The sequence below is a fragment of the Mus caroli genome, unplaced genomic scaffold (genome assembly GCF_978045245.1).
Source record: "Mus caroli unplaced genomic scaffold, Mus_caroli_1 scaffold_12, whole genome shotgun sequence".
Classification (NCBI taxonomy): Eukaryota; Metazoa; Chordata; class Mammalia; order Rodentia; family Muridae; genus Mus; species Mus caroli.
This window is the reverse complement of record NW_028227267.1, coordinates 61807748-61827277: the sequence shown is the minus strand read 5'-3', so window position 1 is coordinate 61827277 and position 19530 is coordinate 61807748. Positions and strand designations below refer to the sequence as shown.

Here is a 19530-nt window from a genome sequence, read left to right as displayed (position 1 = left end):
ATACATAAGATGTATGAAAAGGAAAAAGAAATCTTGACGTTACCTCCTCTGCCTTTAGAGTGATGGTTCTCGAGTTGGGAATCCTCCCTCTGGGCTTCAGCCTTAGCAACTCCTCGTAGTGCCTCCTTTCTGCCCCATGGCCATAGAGCATCCGTAGCTTCTGGGCAGCTTCTTCCGCTGCATCGTCCCTGTCCCATGAGTCTGCCTCTTCTTCCCCAGACTGCTCTGCTCTGTGCAGGAGCTTAGTCAAGTCCTTCAGTTCTGCCTTCCACTCCTGCCAAGGCAGAGCAAGGAGGGCCACATTGCTTGTGACAGGGTGATAGACAGAGGGAATGGTAACAAGAGAGAGCGGAGCATAGAGCCCCAGGGAGGGTCAGAGGTTGCAAGCAGAAACCCAGCTGCCCCAAATCTCTTGTCCTGTAAATGACAAGATGTCCTGGTTGGCTCCATCACCAGCCTGGAGACGCCCGAGACAAGGAGCTTCACCTGAGGAACTGTTGGGCTGTGCTCATGTCTGTGAGGGACTGTCTCGATTTTCTCAACTGATGGAAGAGGGTTAAGCCTATGGTGTGTGATGCCATTTCGGGGCAAGTGGTCCTGAACTACATAAAAATCAAGTTGAGGATGAGCCTGAGCCAGCCAGGGAGTGAGCCAACAGGCAGCAGTTCCTCATGGTTTCTGCCTTGGAGTTCCTGCCCTGACTTCCCTCAATGACAGACTGTGACCTGGAAGTAAAGCAAGGAAATAAACCCTTTCCATCCCTCAGTTAGCCTTCATCTGGATGTTTGTCACAGCAACAGAAAGGAAACTAGAATAAGGGGAAAGCAGAGGCTTAAAGAGAGGAATGGCTGGCCCAAGGGTCTCATTAGGACTTGCCTCAGAGCCAAAGCCAGAAGAAGCCCCATCTCACTCTACAGAATATTCTCATGTCATTGTGTTTCATTATACAAACATGCTGTAGTTGTTTGTGCATATGTGTACATGTTTGCCCACATGTGTGTTAAGGCAGGGGTTGATATCAGATGTTTTCCTCAATCATATCTCCACATTTATTCATTAATTGACTGAGACAGGGTCTCTCACTGAATCTCACCGATTCGGCTAGGCTGGCCTGCCAATGAGTATCTCTGTCTCCCCGGTGCTGAGATTACAGACACACATGCTTCTCCCCACCCCCCATGGAGGCTGGAGGTCCAAACTTAAGCCTATGCAAGCACTTTACCAACAAAGCCATCTCCCTAACCTCTGTGCTGTACTTACAATGAATGTGATTGCAATCTATGGTGGTTCAAAGAGAAAAAATTCAGGGAAGAAAGGAAAAGAGGGAAGAGCAAGAAAAAAGAGAAGATGGAAAAGACAAGAAAGGGAGAGCAGGAGAGAGGGCCAGCTTACCTGATCGGACAGAAGGTGAATTTTGGCCTCATACTGCTCACAGCGGCCAGAGCTCACTTGTACGATGCACGATGTGCAAACACTTTCTCCAGACACAGGCAGAAACATGGCTTGCTGGATGAGGGCATTGATCAGAGAGCTCTTGCCAGCTCCAGTGATTCCCAAGAACCCCACATAGACCGGCTCCAGTGGGGATTTTTCAATCAAGGCAAGAAGCCGGTTTCTGCATCCATTCCAAAATATACATTAACTATGAAACAGACCACACCAGAACAGAATGCAAAGAAACCAAGCTCTAGTCCTGGGTAACTCGCTGTACCCTTCCTTTATCTGAACAAGGGGGAACATTTGTCCCCGTTTACTACACGAACCTGGGATGGGGAAGCAAATGGAACTAGATTAAAAATGCTTGGTAAAGATAGTTCTCCATAAACATTGTACTGTTCACATAGACATGTTTGTGCTCCATGGAAGCTGCATATTCTTGTCTCTAACAAAACTCATGCAGAAGTCCGGGGAGCATCCCAGAGTGCCATGAGCAAAGTCAACAACTTCCTTGACTTTCCCAGGGGCTTCAGGATAAACAGTTCATGAACTCAGTAATACATGGTTTGGCTCGGTTTGGAGCCTTTCCACTTATCCACAGTGTGACTTGGCTCGATGACTTGGCCTCCCTGAGCATCAGTTTCAGTATAAATGGGACAATCCCACTAGCTCCTACTTTATAGGGGCGTTAAGAGGATGAAATGAAACTGTGGGTTTGTAAAGTGTACAGTAGAGAATCTGTCAACAGTGACCACACAACAAATGGCGACTATCAATGTTTTAAAAAGAAAGCCTGCAGCCATAGGGATTTTCCTCCTATTGTTCTAAGCTACTTCTAATTAAAAGCACTTTCGGTTTTTCTTGGGGAAGGAGGGTAGCATCAGATAGTAAGGTGCAGATCCCAGACTCACATGAGATACTTGAGTCCGCTGGGAATGCTGTCATCCAGGAAGACAGACTGAATCAATTTCTGATAAGTGTTGCTCAAGACCCTCCTGGTCCGACACTCCAGTTTTTCATCTGGAATCAACAGAAATGGAGTGTCTGGGATGTATCTGGCAGAGTAAAAGTACCAAGTCTCCAAAGGAAGCTGCCGAATACTACATGGAAGGGGGATAGCTCAGTGGAAGGAGAAGCTAATTAAATCAGAGAGCAAGCTGTCCTCCACTGGAGCTAGGTACTCACTGTGTCAGAGCTGACCACTTCTACAGACCAGCGCATGCTGTGCCCCCTTACCACAGAAGTTATGTGCTGCCATGGACTTTAGCCCTTCTAGATCATTCTCTTCTGCAGATGCTGTATAAACACCCACCAAGGCACCTAGCTAAGCATCTGTCGTCTATTCATTAGGAAAAGGCTATTTTGATAACACCCCTCCTCAGAGCAGCCTGGAGATAAACAGCCAAATTACAGAAGTCTGTAGAGACTCTATGGAGCAAATACATGCAGAGATGTCTCCTGGCCTTCAGAATTGAACATCTTTCCCTCTGAGCATCTTCACACGTTCCTAACAGAGTCATGCTACCCCATGGGCCATACCAGCATTTCACAACACTCACATTCCTTAAGAGCACTTTGCTCTGCAGAAGGAAAGGCCTGGAAGTGCCGGTCTCGATGCAACCTGCGTCTTTTCCTCACAGGTTCTTTAAATAGATCGCAGTCAACTAGGGATAAACAGAATATACAGAATTACAGGTTGAGGGTGGGCCAAGGATCTTTGCCTCTGCCTTGCCAATGCACACAATCAAAATGCCTCAGAACACCCCAGTCATTTCCACCTGTCTGTTAGCACGTTTGGAAGCAGCTCTGAGGGGTTGTCCCAATTTAGGACCTAATTCTCAGGTCCTTGTACTGGTTGCGCTTTATATCAGAGACTTTTGTATTATCTGTGCAAAGCATATGGTCTGTGGTCAGGAAGCAAGGAGTAATGTATACCGGGGCACAGCTCACTTTTGCCATTTTATTCAGTCCAGGACCCCAACCTAGGGAATGGTGCCACCCACATTCAGAATGGGACTTCCCACCCCAATTAGCCCAGTGCAGGAACTCCCTCATAGACATGCTCGTAGGCTGGTCTCCTAGGTGATTCTGGGTCTTGTCAAGTTGAGAATCAATGTTAACCACCATGCATCTGGTTTCAACATCACTCTCTAGGTGCAAACTTGTATTTGCATGTTCTCAGAAACCAACGAAGCTGGGTGTTGTTCACCAAACGTAAGTTTTAGGAGATCCACTAACTGAGGAGGGGAAATCTCAAAGCTGCTAAATCTGAGAGTCCTCCTTTGAAACTGAAAGGGTGGTAAACGGAAGCATTGAAACAATTTAGGGATTCCCCCTCCAATGGATGCCTTTCAGCTGGGCCTGGTGGTCCATGACTACACTCCCAGCTACTCAGAGGCTGAGACAGGGAGACTGTGGTTTCTAAACCAGCCTGAGAGACTCAGTGAGAGCTTATCTCAAAATAAGAGGTTGAAAATAGAGATTGGGGAGATGGCTCAGTCAGTAAAATGCTTGTGACACAGGATGAGGACCAGAGTTCAATCACCAGCACTTAGATAAAAACTATGGTGGGCTAGCTTTAATCCTGGCACTGTGGAGACAGAGACAGGCAGATCTCTGGAGCTTCCTGGCCAGCCAGCCTAGCATAATCGGTAAGTTCCAGGTTAATGAGAAACTCTATCTCAAAAAATAAGGTGGACTGGACTCACAGTACATTATATGCACCTATGAAATTGACCAAAACAATGCTCGAAAGTAGAAAGCGGTAATGGTGTCACAGGCCTATGAGGATGCTGGACTAAAATCTGTCAAATTGTGCAAACAGGCAAATTGTATATTATATGGATTATTTATCAATTAAGTATTTATAAAATCTTAAAAATAAAAAGAAGGTGGACAGCAACTGAGGAAAACAGCCTGCATTTAATCTAGCTTCCATACGTATATGCCCACATGTGCACATCTACATACATGTGCACACACACACACAGGGACACATGCAAATGCATACATCATGTATGCATACAGAAGGTGAAAATAAAGGAATGAGGGTATAGCTCAGTAGTAGAGTATTTAACTAGCACTCATGAGGTCCTGGGCTCAGTCCCTAATACCACACACACACACACAAATTAATAAAGATTGCAGGATCCAGAGGGGTCAAGGATACCACAAGAAAACTAACCTGGACTCAAAGAGGCTCACAGAGACTGAACTACCAACCAGGGAGCCTGCATGGGGCTGACCTATGCCCTCTGCCCATATGTTACATTTATGTAGCTTGATCTTCTTGTGGGACTCCTAAGAGCAGAGCAGGGGGTGTCTCTGACTCTGCTGCTTGCCTTTCCTCCTACTGGATTGCCTTGTCTATATTAATAGGAGAAAAGGTGCCTAATCTTACTGCAAGTTTATATACCATGGCTGGCTGATATCCATGGGAGGCCTGCCCCTTTCTATAGAGGAACAAAGGAAGGGTGGATGGGGTGGGAGTTAGGGGGATATGGAGGAGAGACTGGGAGGAGAGGAGGGAGGGGAAATTACCTACGGTCGGGATGCAGATGGATGGGTGGATGGGTGGGTGGAAAGGTGGGTAGGTGGGTGGGTGGGTGGATGGATAGGTAGGAAGATAGATAGATAGATAGATAGATAGATAGATAGATAGACAGACAGATAGAATGCTTCTTGGAGATTAAATTGGGGAAACCACCCCTGCCTTATGCTTCTTCACTGACATTAGCAGTTACTTCCTTAAGCAAGACAAAAATCAAAATCAGGAGCAGTAGATCTTTGAAGTCTGCAGCAGTCATTTGCTTACGTGATGACTTGATTATGAGATGAAAGGCTGGCCAGAGCCATAAACTCAAGGAAAGCTGTGCTTTAGGTTTATAAATATACCTTCTTGGTGCTGCCTGAATAGAAGGAGCTAATGGATTGGTTTCTGAGGCAAAAGTGCTAGAAATTATCCTAACCCAGTGCTTGCTTGCTGTTTACCAGGGGAAACGCCTTGGAATGAACTGGAATAGCCAGTCCCAAGAGGTGCTACTCCGAGCTCCTGTAAAGAGGGTATGAGGCTTAGTGTGGCCTAAGAAGGTCCTGTTCTTTGATAAATTAATGAGGCATTTCAGTGGGAACCCAGGGTAGCAGCCTACGCAGAAGTCCCAGAGTACATCACTGGGCTCCAGATGTGGGTCTCTCAAACATCATGCGCGCACACACACGATCCCACCACCTCTTCAGTCTTGCTTCTTCTAGCACAGATTCTGCTGCCTTCTGGAGCTCACACACCATAGAAGATTCCCGGGCAGAGCCACATACGTGCCAAAGCTTAAAGGGCTGACACCTCATGTGTCTGCTGTCACGGATGAAAAAGCTGGATCTTTCCATCCCAGAAAATGATTGATCTCAACTGGAGGAATCCATCCTGGCTCAACTTCAGAACCAAATTAGAACTAAATATGAAGTGTTTGCTGGCTCTGTGGCTTCAGCCAGAGAGGAAGAGGCAGAGAAGAAAAGAGTATGCTACTCTAAGGCCTGGGCCAGCTGCATGCCAAACACATGCAGGAAGCAGCTCAAAATGTCAGGATTCATGCACAGTCATCTGTGAAATGGCATAAATGGGTGTCTATTTTGTAACTCAGGGACTCTTGTATGAACAACATTCACACAGTCTCTTAGCCATATGCATAAAACAAGGAACAAACCCATCTATCCAGGCTCTTACTTCAACTTTGTATTATTCAGTGATTAATCTGATGCGAGCAGAAGCTTGGGGTAAGAATTTAGATAAAATAACAGGTTTACAATTATTTTCTCTGTTCCCAAAATGAAAAACTACTTGGAAAGGATAAAATATTCCATCTTGGATTTATACCATGAATGGGTATTATTAAACGGTGGCTGGAATGAACTGGCCTGAACTTGGACCATATTTCTTGTTATCAAGAAGGGTGGAGAGAAGCAGGAGCTGTCACTGTTGGAAACCGATCCCCAACCAATGCAGCTCTATGGTCAATTTGTTTCATTGCTAAAGCAAAGGGTCCCCGCCTTAGTTCTGAGCTCAGTCCAAGGGACCTGGGAGTTGTAGCTCTTTTTGTGTATGCAGGCAGGCTTCAAGTGATAGGTGCTACCCATATAGTTCAAAAGTGTTGATTTCATTTCCCCTAAGGGAGTTGTTTCCATAGTGGTGAGTAACATTTCCCTTCTCAGCTCTGAAAACAAAGATGATTTAATACATCCCTATTCCTATACCTGGGAGCGTCCTCTCCAAGGCTTCCTTAAAGAGGTACTTGCTGTGGCCCAAGAGACCTTCCACCTGGCCACTGAGGGAGGCTCTTTGCCTGCACTGACTCCAAAGGGACTCATCATTCAATGAGACACTTTATAGGCCTGTCTCTCTCCTTCTAAGAAAAGCCACCTGCTACTATTCCAAGGGTCTCACGTCACCTCCTTGGATTTCATAGAGTCCAAATCCATGTTCTAGAAACTTTATTTTTACGGTAGGAACCCTCCCATACATAATTGATAGTTGAATAGGCCACTTCATTATGAATAGACTGCTTTGTTGTTTTTTAAGATTGGCATCCAGTTCTTCCTAACTTGTTGTTAGAAAATAGCATCCAACTAAAAGAGCCAGGGATGACAGCTGTGGATGGAGTCTCAGCCTTTGCCCGACAACAGTAGCCAGGTCCTACTTAAGGTCATTTCAAGGGTGTTACCTGAGTGTGGTACCACACCCACCAATGCCTCCATTTCTTCCATGTCTGGCTTGCTCGGTTGCTCCTTTTGCCAGCTTAGGAAAACCAGCCTGAAAAATCAAAGAACAAAGAGGAAACATGTGTACATTTAAAGTACAAAAAGCAGCCAGGAGGAGTATCAATTCCACAACTTGAAAGAGAAGCAAGAGAATCAAAAGTTTGAGGCCAGCCTGGGCTACACAACAGACCCCGGTGACTCATTCAAGAACAAAAATACAAATCTCCTAAAGTGAGAATACATAAATATGCTTGTGTTTTGCATCTGCCACTAGATCTCAATGTTCCAAGGATCAAGGAACAGCCTCGCTTCTCATTGAAACCTGTACAATGCCTCGTTGAAACCTGCGCAATGCCTCATGCACCACATTACATGTGACAAAGGTCAACATGTGACCATTGGGTTGCCACATACATGTATCTAGGGAGGTTTACTCTGATATTGCCTGAGGTCTTTAACTCCTTCTGAAGTGAGAATACGTGTCTGGTGACCAGAGCTGTGGAGGTCAAGTTCTACACATTGGTCGTTTGTGGGCAAGACCGATGCCCCTAGTCAGGTGAGCTTGAACCTATGCCAATGCCATTTATTTCCAGCAAGTGTCATCAGCTGGAAGCTAGGATATCTACATGCCATTTCTCAGGGATGGAGTTTTGTTGCTGGATCCTAAGCATGGAAGGAACGATGCAGTAGTTTAGTCAACGACCTTCCTCACTGCACTTCAACAGGAAGGCGCCTTCCTGGAGGTTGGTTGTATGCAGACCTAAGGCATGGGGCATCTGCAGGGGGGGGGGGGGGTGGGCAGTAATATGTAAATATCCAAAGGATGTGTAGAAGCTGGCCTGTGTCCGGGTCACTGGTACACAAGGCAGGGCATGCTTATGAAGAAGATCCAGGGTGCTATGGAGGGAGGCTCAAACTAGATGACACTACACAGAGCAGATATGCCGTCCTGGAACCTCTTTCTCTACCCACGTAGATAGTGGTATGAGGAACACAGGAGGGTTACCCAGAGTCCATAGCCACGACTTCTGTGGGGAAGCACTCAGCTGTGCACATCAAAAACAGAGCCACCAGCCCTTCTGAAATATGCAAACCCTCCCTGCTGCACCCTCCCACCCCCCACCCCCGCACTAGTCTCACAGGGCTTAGTGAGACAGACGCCGAATAAGGCAGACTGGACCTTATATACACACGACCCCCAAACTAAAACGACAGCTCATCGGTTGAAATGATCTATTCTTAGTTCAGCTTGCAGATCTGACCCAAGTAAATGGCTTTTGTGCTTGGCACATACCAGTTCAATGTGGTGGGATGCTGATTGTGTGCAAGGTCAGAAGCACTATGGCTCTCTAGTCCGTCTCCTGCAGTCCACTCTCTGGCCACCCACACCCTCCATGGTTCTCCAGGGAAGGGAGTTCTGGTGAATTTCCACAAACCTGGCACACTGGAAGCCCTGCCACCTTTCTTCCCTGTAAACTACAACGCTTTATTCAAGATTTTGTTCTTGGAATTTTTTTCTTCAGTAAGGTTCCTGAATTGCTAATCATTCCTTTCTCAGGTACCTACTGTTCTGTAAATGGTCTGGTTATGAAGATCTCTCTTTTCTCTCTTCATTTCCCTCCCTCCACCTCTTTCTTCTTCCCACAGCATGTTTCTATGCATCCTCAGCCCAGATTGTCCTCCAACTCATGACTCTCTTGCCTCAATCTCTGGAGTGCTGAGCTCATAGGTATGTATGTAGCACTATGCCCAGCTCACTAACCATGGTTTACTTAGGTTTTCTCCTCCTTATGGAACTATGAGTTCTTCAAGGTTTTCTGATACTCGAGAAGTCTGGGGAATCGCACCTATGTGTATGACCGTCTGGTAATGAGTTAGATAAACCTTAAGGCATCTGCAAATGCCAAGATTCTAGGTTCTTATTTGAAGTGCTTAGCAGAAATTCTGGAAGAGGGCATGCTCAGTCACATTTCACAAGAGACTTCTGACTGAAATACTTGCGGCTGGAGAGATGGCTCAGCAGTTAAGAGCATTCTTGCAGAGGATCCAGGCTCAATTCTCAGCACCCACATAGTGGCTCATGGCTATCCATAACTCTGGTTCTACAGGATCCAGTGCCCTCTTCTGACCTTTGTGCATAACAGTCACACACACAGTGCACAGAAATATGCACAGGCAAAACACCAATAAATAAATAAATAAATAGTCTTATGGTTTCTATTCCTGTGCAAAACATCATGACCAAGAAGCAGTTGGGGAGGAAAGGGTTTATTCAGCTTACACTTCCACACTGCTGTTCATCACCAAAGGAAGTCCGGATTGGAACTCAAGCAGGTCAGGAAACAGGAGCTAATGCAGAGGCCATGGAGGGATGTTACTTACTGCTTTGCTTCCCCTGGCTTGCTCAGCTTGCTTTCTTATAGAACCCAAGACTACCAGCCCAGAGATGGCACCACCCACAATGGGTCTTCCCACCCTTGATCACAAATTGAGAAAATGCTCCACAGCTGGATCTCATGGAGGCATTTCCCCAGCTGAAGCTCCTTTCTCAGTGATAACTCCAGCTGTGTCAAGTGGACACACAAAATCAGCTAGTACAATAAACAAATAATTTAAAAATCACCATTACCGGGGCTGGTGAGCTGGCTCAGTGGTTAAGAGCGCCGACTGCTCTTCCAAAGGTCCTGAGTTCAAATCCCAGCAGCCACATGGTGGCTCACAACCATCCATAACAAAATCTGATGCTCTCTTCTGGAGTGTCTGAAGACACACTACAGTGTACTTACATATAATAAATAAATAAATATTTTTTTAAAAATCACCACTACAAAAACGAAACCACATATGGCCACTCTACAGTAAGGCCTGTCAGTGACTTCAGCTATAAAATGAGGAAGTCACAGAGAACTTTGCTATTTTCTATGGAATAGTGGCTTGGTGAGCCGTCATCACAGAGAACATTAGCCATCATGTCCCCACTGTGGACACTGGAGACCAAAGAAAATGCATGGTCCCACTATTGGACAAAAATCTATAGTTTGCCAGGACAATCTGTATTCTAGAATTCAAATTCCAGGGGCAGAAGGAATAATGAGTCCAAACAAAACCCAAAGAACAAATTGACCAGTGAGCAAAAGCCTTACTGATGTTGGGCTACACGAACACTTCTCGGACTCTTGGATTTGAAGATGCTCTGAGAGTCATCTTGGGGCTAAGGCCCTTTGGCTTCAGAACGATGTAGATTAAAGCACATTTTTAAAAGTACACACAGTTTAGGGAAGATGCAAGCATGCTCACTGGAGTCTGGAACACAAGCAGTGGTTTGGGCTTCATTCAGGGTCAGGGGTAAGTTCAACTGACTTCATTTACTACAACAACAGTACATGATGTCCAGAATGGTCTGTTGGCACAGATCTGTGCAGGGTTAAACTGAGTTTAGCTGCATCAAAAGCAGACACCAAATCGTAAGCCTCTCACCAAAAAACATCACAGTACCAGTACACAAGGAACTTGCGGCCTCTGACTGACACATGGAAATAAATGGGAATTCCTTGGAGTTATAGGAATTCAGGTTTCAGATTCTTCGTGCCAAATCCAAAGACTGTGTAGAAGGGCAATTTGGTTGGCAAACTGGGACGCTATAAAGTGGACAGGAATCCTCCATGAAGAGAATCAACAGAAACCTCCCAGGGGCAAGACGGTCAGTATGGAACTGAGCGCTCTAGTGGCAAAGGCCATTTTGCTTCTCATTCTGCTACCAACCACAGAGCCGTGGAGCTGTGGGACTTCCCACAAGTCACCTTGTCACTCTGAGCCGTGGGCTTCCCATCCATAAGCCAAGGTGTGTTCCCTGGTGTAACAGATGCTGCTGAAGAGATGAGCATCCTCATTTTGAAATGTCACCAGCAGCTTAACAGTGATGAGGGCTCCCAAGCAATGGAGCAGTGCAGCTAAGACAGCCCCAGGGCCAAGTCTTAAAGAGACCCACACCAGAATCTGCTTCCCTGCAAAGGGAGGTAATAATGGTGGAGTATGGTGGCAAAAAAAGAACCAACCCAAAGCAGTCCACATGTAGACTGCGCAGACCAGTGAGCTTCTTCACGCCCGGGTTATTTTGCTTGCGTTTCAGTTGCACGGTCAGCCCTCTAGTTTTGCTTTTAGGGTTTATTTACATTTGCATGCCCTGGGCCCAAGAATAGCATCTTTATGTGATGCTCTGTGGGTTATGCTAGCCCCAGTGCTGATTTCCTGTTAAAGTAACTGACTTCTGACAGTTATTCGTGCCTCTTTCAGCCTCCCTATCTTTCGCTTGTCTTTGCTTATGGCTGTATAAAAGGACAGTAAGGAAGGTGATACGAACTCAACATCCCTCCCAGTGAACAGCTGTGGAGTTGAATTAAAGAAGGAACGTCAGGTTTCTTATTTTATGGATATGGACTCTGAAGCACAAGAGAGGACAAGGAACTTGTCCAGAGTCACACAGTAAGGTAATCGTCACTTGACAGCAAGGTCAAGAGCAAATTATTCTACAGAAGCTCTCAAGCCAAGCCTTCAAATTCCTGAAGGAAAAGAGGTGGTTACCATTTAACCAATCAGCCAGTGTGTCCAATGTTAGGTGCCCGTCAGAGGCAGAGAGGGCATGTGGTTTTTCTGCCAACTTTCCACCTAGGTGAATAGTGAGTAAGTAAATAGATATTATCTAGTTCTGATGAAACAAAATTTAACCTTTTTCCCCCCCTCTCCCAAGTTTGTCACAGCAATGAGATGTAACATTTTTCTTTTCATGCATCCATGTGAATCCAACAATTCCTGAAATAACTGTTTTTATTTTTGGAGGATGATTCTGACTTGCCTAAAATGATGTTTCATTTTTTTAAAAAATCAAAATAATATTTATTCTTTAATATTTTAGTATATTGGTATTTACATGGCCCTAAAACTCACTCACACAAGCAGTGTACTGGCTAGTTTTGTGTCAATTTGACACACCTGGAGTTATCACAGAGAAAAGAACGTCAGTTGAGGAAATGCCTCCATGATATCCAACTGTAAGGCATTTTCTCAATTAGTGATCATGGGGGAAAGGCCCCTTGTGGGTGGGACCATCTCTGGGCTGGTAGTCTTGGGTTCTATAAGAGAGCAGGCTGAGCAAGCCAAGGGAAGCAAGCCAGTAAAGAACATCCCTCCATGGCCTCTACATCAGCTCCTGCTTTCTTACTTGCTTGAGTTCCAGTTCTGACTTCCTTGGTGATGAACAACAGTATGGAAGTGTTTCCTCCCCAACTTGCTTCTTAGTTATGATGTTTGTGCAGGAATAGAAACGCTGACTAAGACAAGCAGGAAGGGGAAATTCGTTTTTTCTTAAGTACTAACTTCTCTTGGGCTAAGGGCTCAGTAGGTAATAGTGCTTTTCTGCACAAGCCTGACAACAGCCCCACCCTCGGGACACATGTCAAGGGTGAGCAGGAGGATGTCCCTCATTCTGACTTGCTTGCTGAGGCAGGAGGTGGAGACAGGAGAATCAGCTAGAAGCTCCCAGGCTACCTGGAGTGTGCTGAGCAGAACAGCAAAGAAACAACACACCCTGCCTCAACAAGGTGGAAAACAAGAAACCTGTAACTCACTCTTCGAAAGTCAGCCCATAGAGGAGAGACGAGTCTCCCATATGGAATTCCAGTATTTATGTGGCTACCCCATCCTCACAGGCAGAAGCACAGTTCCCCACTCCATGGGCCCTTTTTGTGTACCAGCTTCCTTCAGGAGAATACAGTATGGAAGCCAGAGGGGAAGGAGGAATTTCCCAGTACCACCCGGCAGCCAGGAGATCCAGGGCAGGCCAGCAGCACCAGCTTGAGGAGATGCTGTTTATTCTCCCTGAGGTGTGATGAGAATGACTTCAGCTCTGTGGTCTTCTTCCCCCAACCCCTAATTCTAATCTAAGTAGGAAAAAAATACCAGAAAAAAAAATGCCAATAGCGGAGAATCCTACAAAGTTCCAGGCCAACACCCCTCCAGATTGTCAATACCATCAAAACCAAGAACGGTCTCAGGTGACAGCCAAGAAGAACCTATAGAGACAGTACAGCCAAGTGTAATATGGTATCCTGGGTAGGATCCTATAGCAGATCCGGGACCCTGGATATACACTCGGAACCACCATTCACTGAGTCACAGACACTACTTAGCACCAATGCAGTCATATGGACTCATTCATAACTAACCTACCACTCCAGTATAACCAAAGGCTACAGAAACTATTCTCTCAAGTTTGCTGTATATCTAGAACTATTCATTTTAAGCCTCTATTATTTAAAAAAAGAAATTCCACAAACCATAGCACAAAATACATAAGAGAAACAACTTACCAAATGTTGTTGAACAGAGCACGAAAAGCAAAAGGTACCTCCCCCTCAAAATCCCAAACAGTGTTTGCTTCAGTTCCAGAAGTGAGCAGAGCCACATCTACACACCACTGGTGCAGACATCAAGGACTAGGTGGATAGGGCCCTTAGTGGTCACATTCACAAAGCCACACTTATAAACACAGCGGAAGTGAAACTAACCACAGAGGGTTATTTGCCCCAGCCTCCTCCCCCAATATGCAGATATTCTACGTTTTATTTTCATTTAAATTGCAATTACACGTGAACTGAGGACTGTGCACCCCCCGCCCTGCTGTCTTCCCACAGTCAGGCAGGACTGGACCGTTTTTCCTTCCCAAACAGTTTTCAGCATCCTGCCATGACGGATGCACTTCCTCCAAGGATAGCTGCTATCCATATGGATGCAGGGCAGGAGAAACCAAGGGCTGGTTCCCAGATACCCAAATGTGCATGAGGGAGGTGGAAGACACAAACTCAATATTACCCCCAAATACATTCCATTTGGATTTGGAGAAGAAGAAGAAGAAGAAGAAGAAGAAGAAGAAGAAGAAGAAGAAGAAGAAGAAGAAGAAGAAGAAGAAGAAGAAGAAGAGGAAGAAGAAGAAAGTCAGGTTCAAATAACTCTTTTGGAAAATTAAACTTTATATCTTAAAAAAAACAACTATTAAACGATTTATTTATTTTATGTATATGTGTACTCTATCTGCATGTATACCTGCATGCCAGAAGAGGGCATCAGAACTCATTACAGATGGTTGTGAGCCACCATGTGGTTGCTGAGAATTGAAAGCAGAACCTCTGGAAGAACAGCTGGAATTCCTAATTGCTGAGTCATCTCTCCAGCCTGTTTTTTTACATAGTTATTTATTTATTTATTTATTTATTTATTTATTTATTTATTTTTTAATGTATCTGTTTTCTTTTAAGACAGGGTCTCAGTATGTAGCCAAGCCTGGTGTTGAACTTACAAAAATCCTTACATTTAAAAAAACAAAAAACAAATGTTTTTAGAGTGCCACCTAATAGCAGAGAGCAGAAAATAAAACCTTCTTCCTTACAAAGACTGGCTACTCTGTTGATCAAACCGAGTACAGGGGAAACTGAATTATTTCAACCTCCAGCTGCAGACTGTTATTTCTGGTCATCAATTTGATCATTACTACACAATGCTCAGGGACTCTAGGTGTGTGTCTGTGTGTGGTCAGAAAGTAACAAAATTAAAATGTGGGCAGAATTAAAGATAAATATTTACAGTATCTCAAAAATTGCTTTGAATTTTTAACAAAACGGGTCTTCCCTACATAAGCAAGATACTGAAATAGAAATATGAATTTCAGAGACCTTCCCCCTTACATGTTCTGCACTTTCTTTTTATACTTTTGCCAATATAAACTTCACAACAGAGACAATCAACATGAATATCACAAGATCACCACATACAGTCATACAATGCATGCTTAGCCTGCCCTCTCCTGGCGATTTTCAAGCCTCAATGGCTAACTATATTCAGAAGTGCTATTAGATCACTTTAAAGTAGGCTGGGAGCTGTTAAAAATAACTGGCTTCTGTTTGTTTTGTTTTTCGAGACAGGGTTTCTCTGTGTAGCCCTGGCTGTCCTGGAACACACTTTGTAGACCAGACTGGCCTCGAACTCAGAAATCCACCTGCCTCTGCCTCCCAAGTGCTGGGATTAAAGGCGTGGGCCACCACTGCCCAGCTGATACCTGGGTTCTTTATGGCAGCCTTAGCACCTGGAACTGTACATGGACACTAATGTCAGGTTGATTAGAAGTCTGGTTACTCTGCCAGGATGGATTCCCATGGAACTCAATGAAAGTATCAAAGCCACCACCGTGCCCTACCCAGTCACTGCTCTGCACTCCAGCATGTTTATAGATGAACCATCCAAGTGTCCGTCAAAAGAGAACTTGTCTTCTCTTCTGCATCAGATCCCATGAGTCTCTTCAACCACATAATTAAACAGAACACTTCCTCTTCTTAATCCACCACACCTGCCCTCCCCTCTCCACTGGATCCATATGCAAAGCCACTGCCATTTTGAATCACACCCTTGTCCTCAGATCCTTTACTAGCTACCACCCCATTTATCTGTCCTTCCTTGTGACAAATCTCCTCAAAATTATCTGAACTCACCCAACCTTCTCCTATGTACCTTTTATGAACTATCCTAGTTTGTGTTCTGTGGCTGCAATAAAAATCCTATCCAAAAAGCAACTTCAGGAGGAAAGGGTTTCTTTGGCTTACACTTTTAGACCACAGTCCAGAATTGAGAAAAGTCAGGGCAGGAGTTCGAGCAGGAAGTAAAGCAGAAACAGCGAAGGGATGCTGTCGACTGACTTGCTCCCAGGTTCATAGTCAGTTATCTTTCTTACACAGCCAGGCCCATCTGCTCAGAGATGGTACCATGCAGTTGAGCTAGGTCCCCCTCCATCAGTTAGCAATCAAGAAAATGCCCCACAGGCCAATATGATAGAAACAATTCTTCAGTTGAATTTCCCTCTTCCAACTGTGTCAAGTTGATAACCAAGATTGGTGATTACATAAACCTACTCCAATGGAGCTGGGCCTCTTCTTCTTCCCCAAAACTGTTCTCATCAAGGTCTCCCAAGGCTCCTGATCAATACAATCTTCATCTTCCTTGACTCATCTACAGAATGTGACACAGTTGATAACTCTCTGCTTCTTAACATCGTTCTCTTGGCTTCTAGGTCCCCCACTCTCTGCTGGTTTTCTCCCCCCACCCTAGATGTCTGGCCAGTTTTCTTGCTAGTTATTAGTCTTGTCTCTGATCTGATAATAATGGGATATTCTTTACTTCTTTTACCATGTTTCACAACTTTAAACTCCACCATACACCTAAAGCTCTCAACTGGGACCTCAAGCACACTTCTCATGGTTTGCCACTCACCAGGCATCTCAAATCAGATCCAAAGCCAGCCCCCCTGAAACACTTCATATCAGATAACAACTACATTATTCCCCTTCCTTGATCCAAAAGCTGAGATCTCATACTGAGTGTCAAGGTCTCTTTTGTTTTTCCCACACTGAGTGGAAGATTTGTGGAAATCATAAAAAAAACATTTTCAGAATCTGAACAAGTCTTAGCACTTCCATGGCTTTCCATCCTGATTTGAGATGCCATAATCTCTTGCCTTACTTAGTGGTTCCCAAACTTTGATGACATTGTAGTCTGCTTTGGCAGTATTTTTTTTTTCTGTCACTGAGATAAAACACCATGACCAAAAGAAACTTGGAGAGGAAAGGGCTTATTTGGCTTCCACATCATAGTTCATTACTGAAGGAAGCCAGAGTAGGAACTCAGAGAAGGAACCTGGAGGCAGGAGCTGATGTAGAAGCCCCTCGCTTGTTCAGCCTGCTTTCTTATAGAACCCAGGACCATCCCCATCCCCAGAAGGCACCTTCCACAATGGACTGGGCCCTCCGACTTCAATCTCTACTTAAGAAAATGCCTTACACTCAGATTTTATGACTGTCTTTCCTCAATTGAGTTTCCCCTCCCTCCAGATAACTCTAGTCTATGTGTCAAATTGACATAAGACTAACCAGCACAGAGTCACAGAGGATTTCTGCTTTCTACCAAGATGTCAAATAGGGAAGAAGCTGAGGTTGAACTATAAATCTGAGAGTAGAGAGGTGATATTTAAAGACCGTGGAACTACAGAACCGCTAGAAAGAGACAGGATCAATAAGACCATTATTAGCTTGAAGTGAGACAGAGATATCTATAAGAGACTGAAATAATAATAATGATTGAAAATTCTAGAGTGGGGGCCCTTATCTAAAAAATATTTTCAGGGAAGTTAGTTTTGTTGGCAGGAGGGTGGTATTAAGATAATTTGGTACACTGAAAAGTCCCAGTCTTGACCAGGACAGTTTCAGTGTAGTGGTGACACCCAAGTCAGAGCTACGTCAACTCTACTGGGTAATAAGAAACTTGAAACATCACACCTTCCATTCTTTATTAATACCAAGGATTCTTAATCATTGGTCCGCAGACAAAGGAGGTCATGGAAGGGTTTCAAGAAAAAGTTATTCCAAGTCCCATCTCCAGATGTTGCAAAATTTTGTACATGATGTCTCACCTAGTGTTTTCAAGATTGTCATCAAGAAAAATCAGAGACCCAGGAATCCTCTAGGCTGCAAAGCCTGAACGATCAAACTGATACTTGCTTCTTGTTTGCTGTCTTTTACGGAAATCAGAACTTAGCGTTATCACACTGAAGGTTTAATGTTCATGGTATGTGGGATTTCTATCCCATCTCTATGTGTGGTGTATCTGAGCTCCCAAGTCCCCACACAAGCGCTACTCACTTCCAAAATTCTTGAAATAGTCACTTAGACAAGTAACAAAATGCAAGATAAAGGTCTGGTATCTGTCTTCATTTTGTGTCTATCTGTCTCCTTTATTTTGGCTGAAGGTACAAAGATTAATCGTCCTAAACCTGCAGTCACCTTGAGTCCGGAGAAAACAAAGTCTCAAAGGCTAGGCTCCTGCCTATATAAGGACTATTATTCATCAGGGCTGCACCTTGGAGCACTGAATGATCTCACCTTGTAGGATCTAGATGGATCTCCCGAAGGGATGCAGCGATAAAGACTTTGACCACCTTGAAAACCAGAACTGAGATAATGATCAACTAGACCATATCTTAACCCAGGACTGTTTAAACATACCTCTTCTCTCCTGCCCTCAAATTTTCCATAACTTAAAAAAAAAAAAAAAAACAAAAAACAAAAACAAACAAAAAAAAAAAAACTTATGTCAACACCCCGGGTGTTAGTGGGAGGGGGATCTGGTCTCCTTTATGTCAACATTGTTGGCTATACTAGGGACAAGTGGCCCAGCCCCTCTTGCAGAAGTTGTCAAAGCCCAGGCTTTTGCTTAAGGAACTCTGGTTACAATTCACTCTCGTCCCAGCTTCTTGGAGAAGCGTCTAAACAGTTCTATCGTTACTTCCCAGATCCACCTTTCTAGTCCCGAGGAATTCTCCAACTCCCCACTAAATCACTGTGCACATCCCCTCCCAGTCTGGGAAAGCCCGGAGATGCCACCTAGACAGGGCGGGGCTCCGCGCTCCGCCTTCTGGGAAGAGCTTTATGGTACAGTCGCTGTGTTTTCACGACAGTCCCGGGCGGCTTTACGGTTGCTAAGTTTCTCCGCCTTCTGAACCGCGGTAACGTGGTGGCATCTTGCTACGCCAGCGCAGAGATGAGGCAAAAGAGGAAAGGTGCAAAATACGTGGGACAAGGGCGCAAGGGAGGAAGTGGATTCTCTGAGATCACAGGTTCAAGCTCAATTTTTCATGGGAATTACTGCATGGTCTGGGCCCGCGGGTCCCCGGTTGGCGGGCCTCCCTTCCTATCTGTCCTTTGTAAAACAGCCCCTTTCTCTCTTCCCCTTTGGAAGAGACTACTTGTTGTCTTTTGTGTAGATGGGTAAACGGTACTGCTATTCCAAGATAAGTTTCAGAGGAGATACGGTGTTGAGTTGCAGGTTAATCTGTGGTAACTTACTGGACGTGTTTATTTAAGTTTTTTTTTTTTGTTTGTTTTTTGTTTTAAATCTTAAAGTAGGAAAGGCCTCCTTAATGTAGAGATTGTCCGTGCAGTTTGTGCAATAGCTTTACGTGACTTACTCGCATTTATTTTACCTCCGGAGTAGTCGGGAGTAACTCTGCGGTTTTTTTTTTTTTTCAACAGGATGAAGTCTTTTTTTTTTTATTTTTTTTTAATCTATAGTATTTGCAATAGATTCCATTCTTAACTCTGTACTGCCCTTGAACAGTTGGTCTGATAATAATACTATTGGTTGTCAGAATAATAGCTGGGTATTGAGCCTTTCCCAGTCATTTTGAAGACGTGTTGTCATTTCATGCTCGAAAAAGCTGAGGTTTGGTTAACTTTTCCAGCCAAAGTT

At 44.6% G+C, this 19530-nt stretch overlaps 2 protein-coding genes across 4 annotated transcripts in view; one reads left to right on the top strand and one right to left on the bottom strand.

The window, feature by feature from the left end:
- The window catches only part of Nuggc (nuclear GTPase, germinal center associated), a 65987-nt gene extending 58793 nt beyond the window's left edge, over positions 1-7194 (bottom strand). Inside the window, exons 1-6 of one of the 2 annotated variants that reach the window (XM_021182542.2) lie at positions 6880-6909; positions 5428-5488; positions 2997-3101; positions 2349-2457; positions 1393-1615; positions 44-274 (exon numbers count right to left, since the gene is read on the bottom strand). In XM_021182542.2, coding sequence (XP_021038201.1) covers positions 44-274; positions 1393-1615; positions 2349-2457; positions 2997-3101; positions 5428-5488; positions 6880-6909 — 759 coding nt within the window. Of the gene's footprint in view, positions 1-43; positions 275-1392; positions 1616-2348; positions 2458-2996; positions 3102-5427; positions 5489-6879; positions 6910-7151 lie in introns of those variants that run through there. The other variant, XM_085828991.1, reaches the window with a different exon arrangement.
- Positions 7195-18745: 11551 nt separating this feature from the next.
- The window catches only part of Elp3 (elongator acetyltransferase complex subunit 3), a 62546-nt gene continuing 61761 nt past the window's right edge, over positions 18746-19530 (top strand). The window contains exon 1 of one of the 2 annotated variants that reach the window (XM_021181880.2): positions 18746-18898. In XM_021181880.2, the coding sequence (XP_021037539.1) occupies positions 18823-18898 (76 nt within the window). In that variant the 5' untranslated portion in view covers positions 18746-18822. The remainder of the gene's footprint in view (positions 18899-19530) is intronic. The other variant, XM_021181881.2, reaches the window with a different exon arrangement.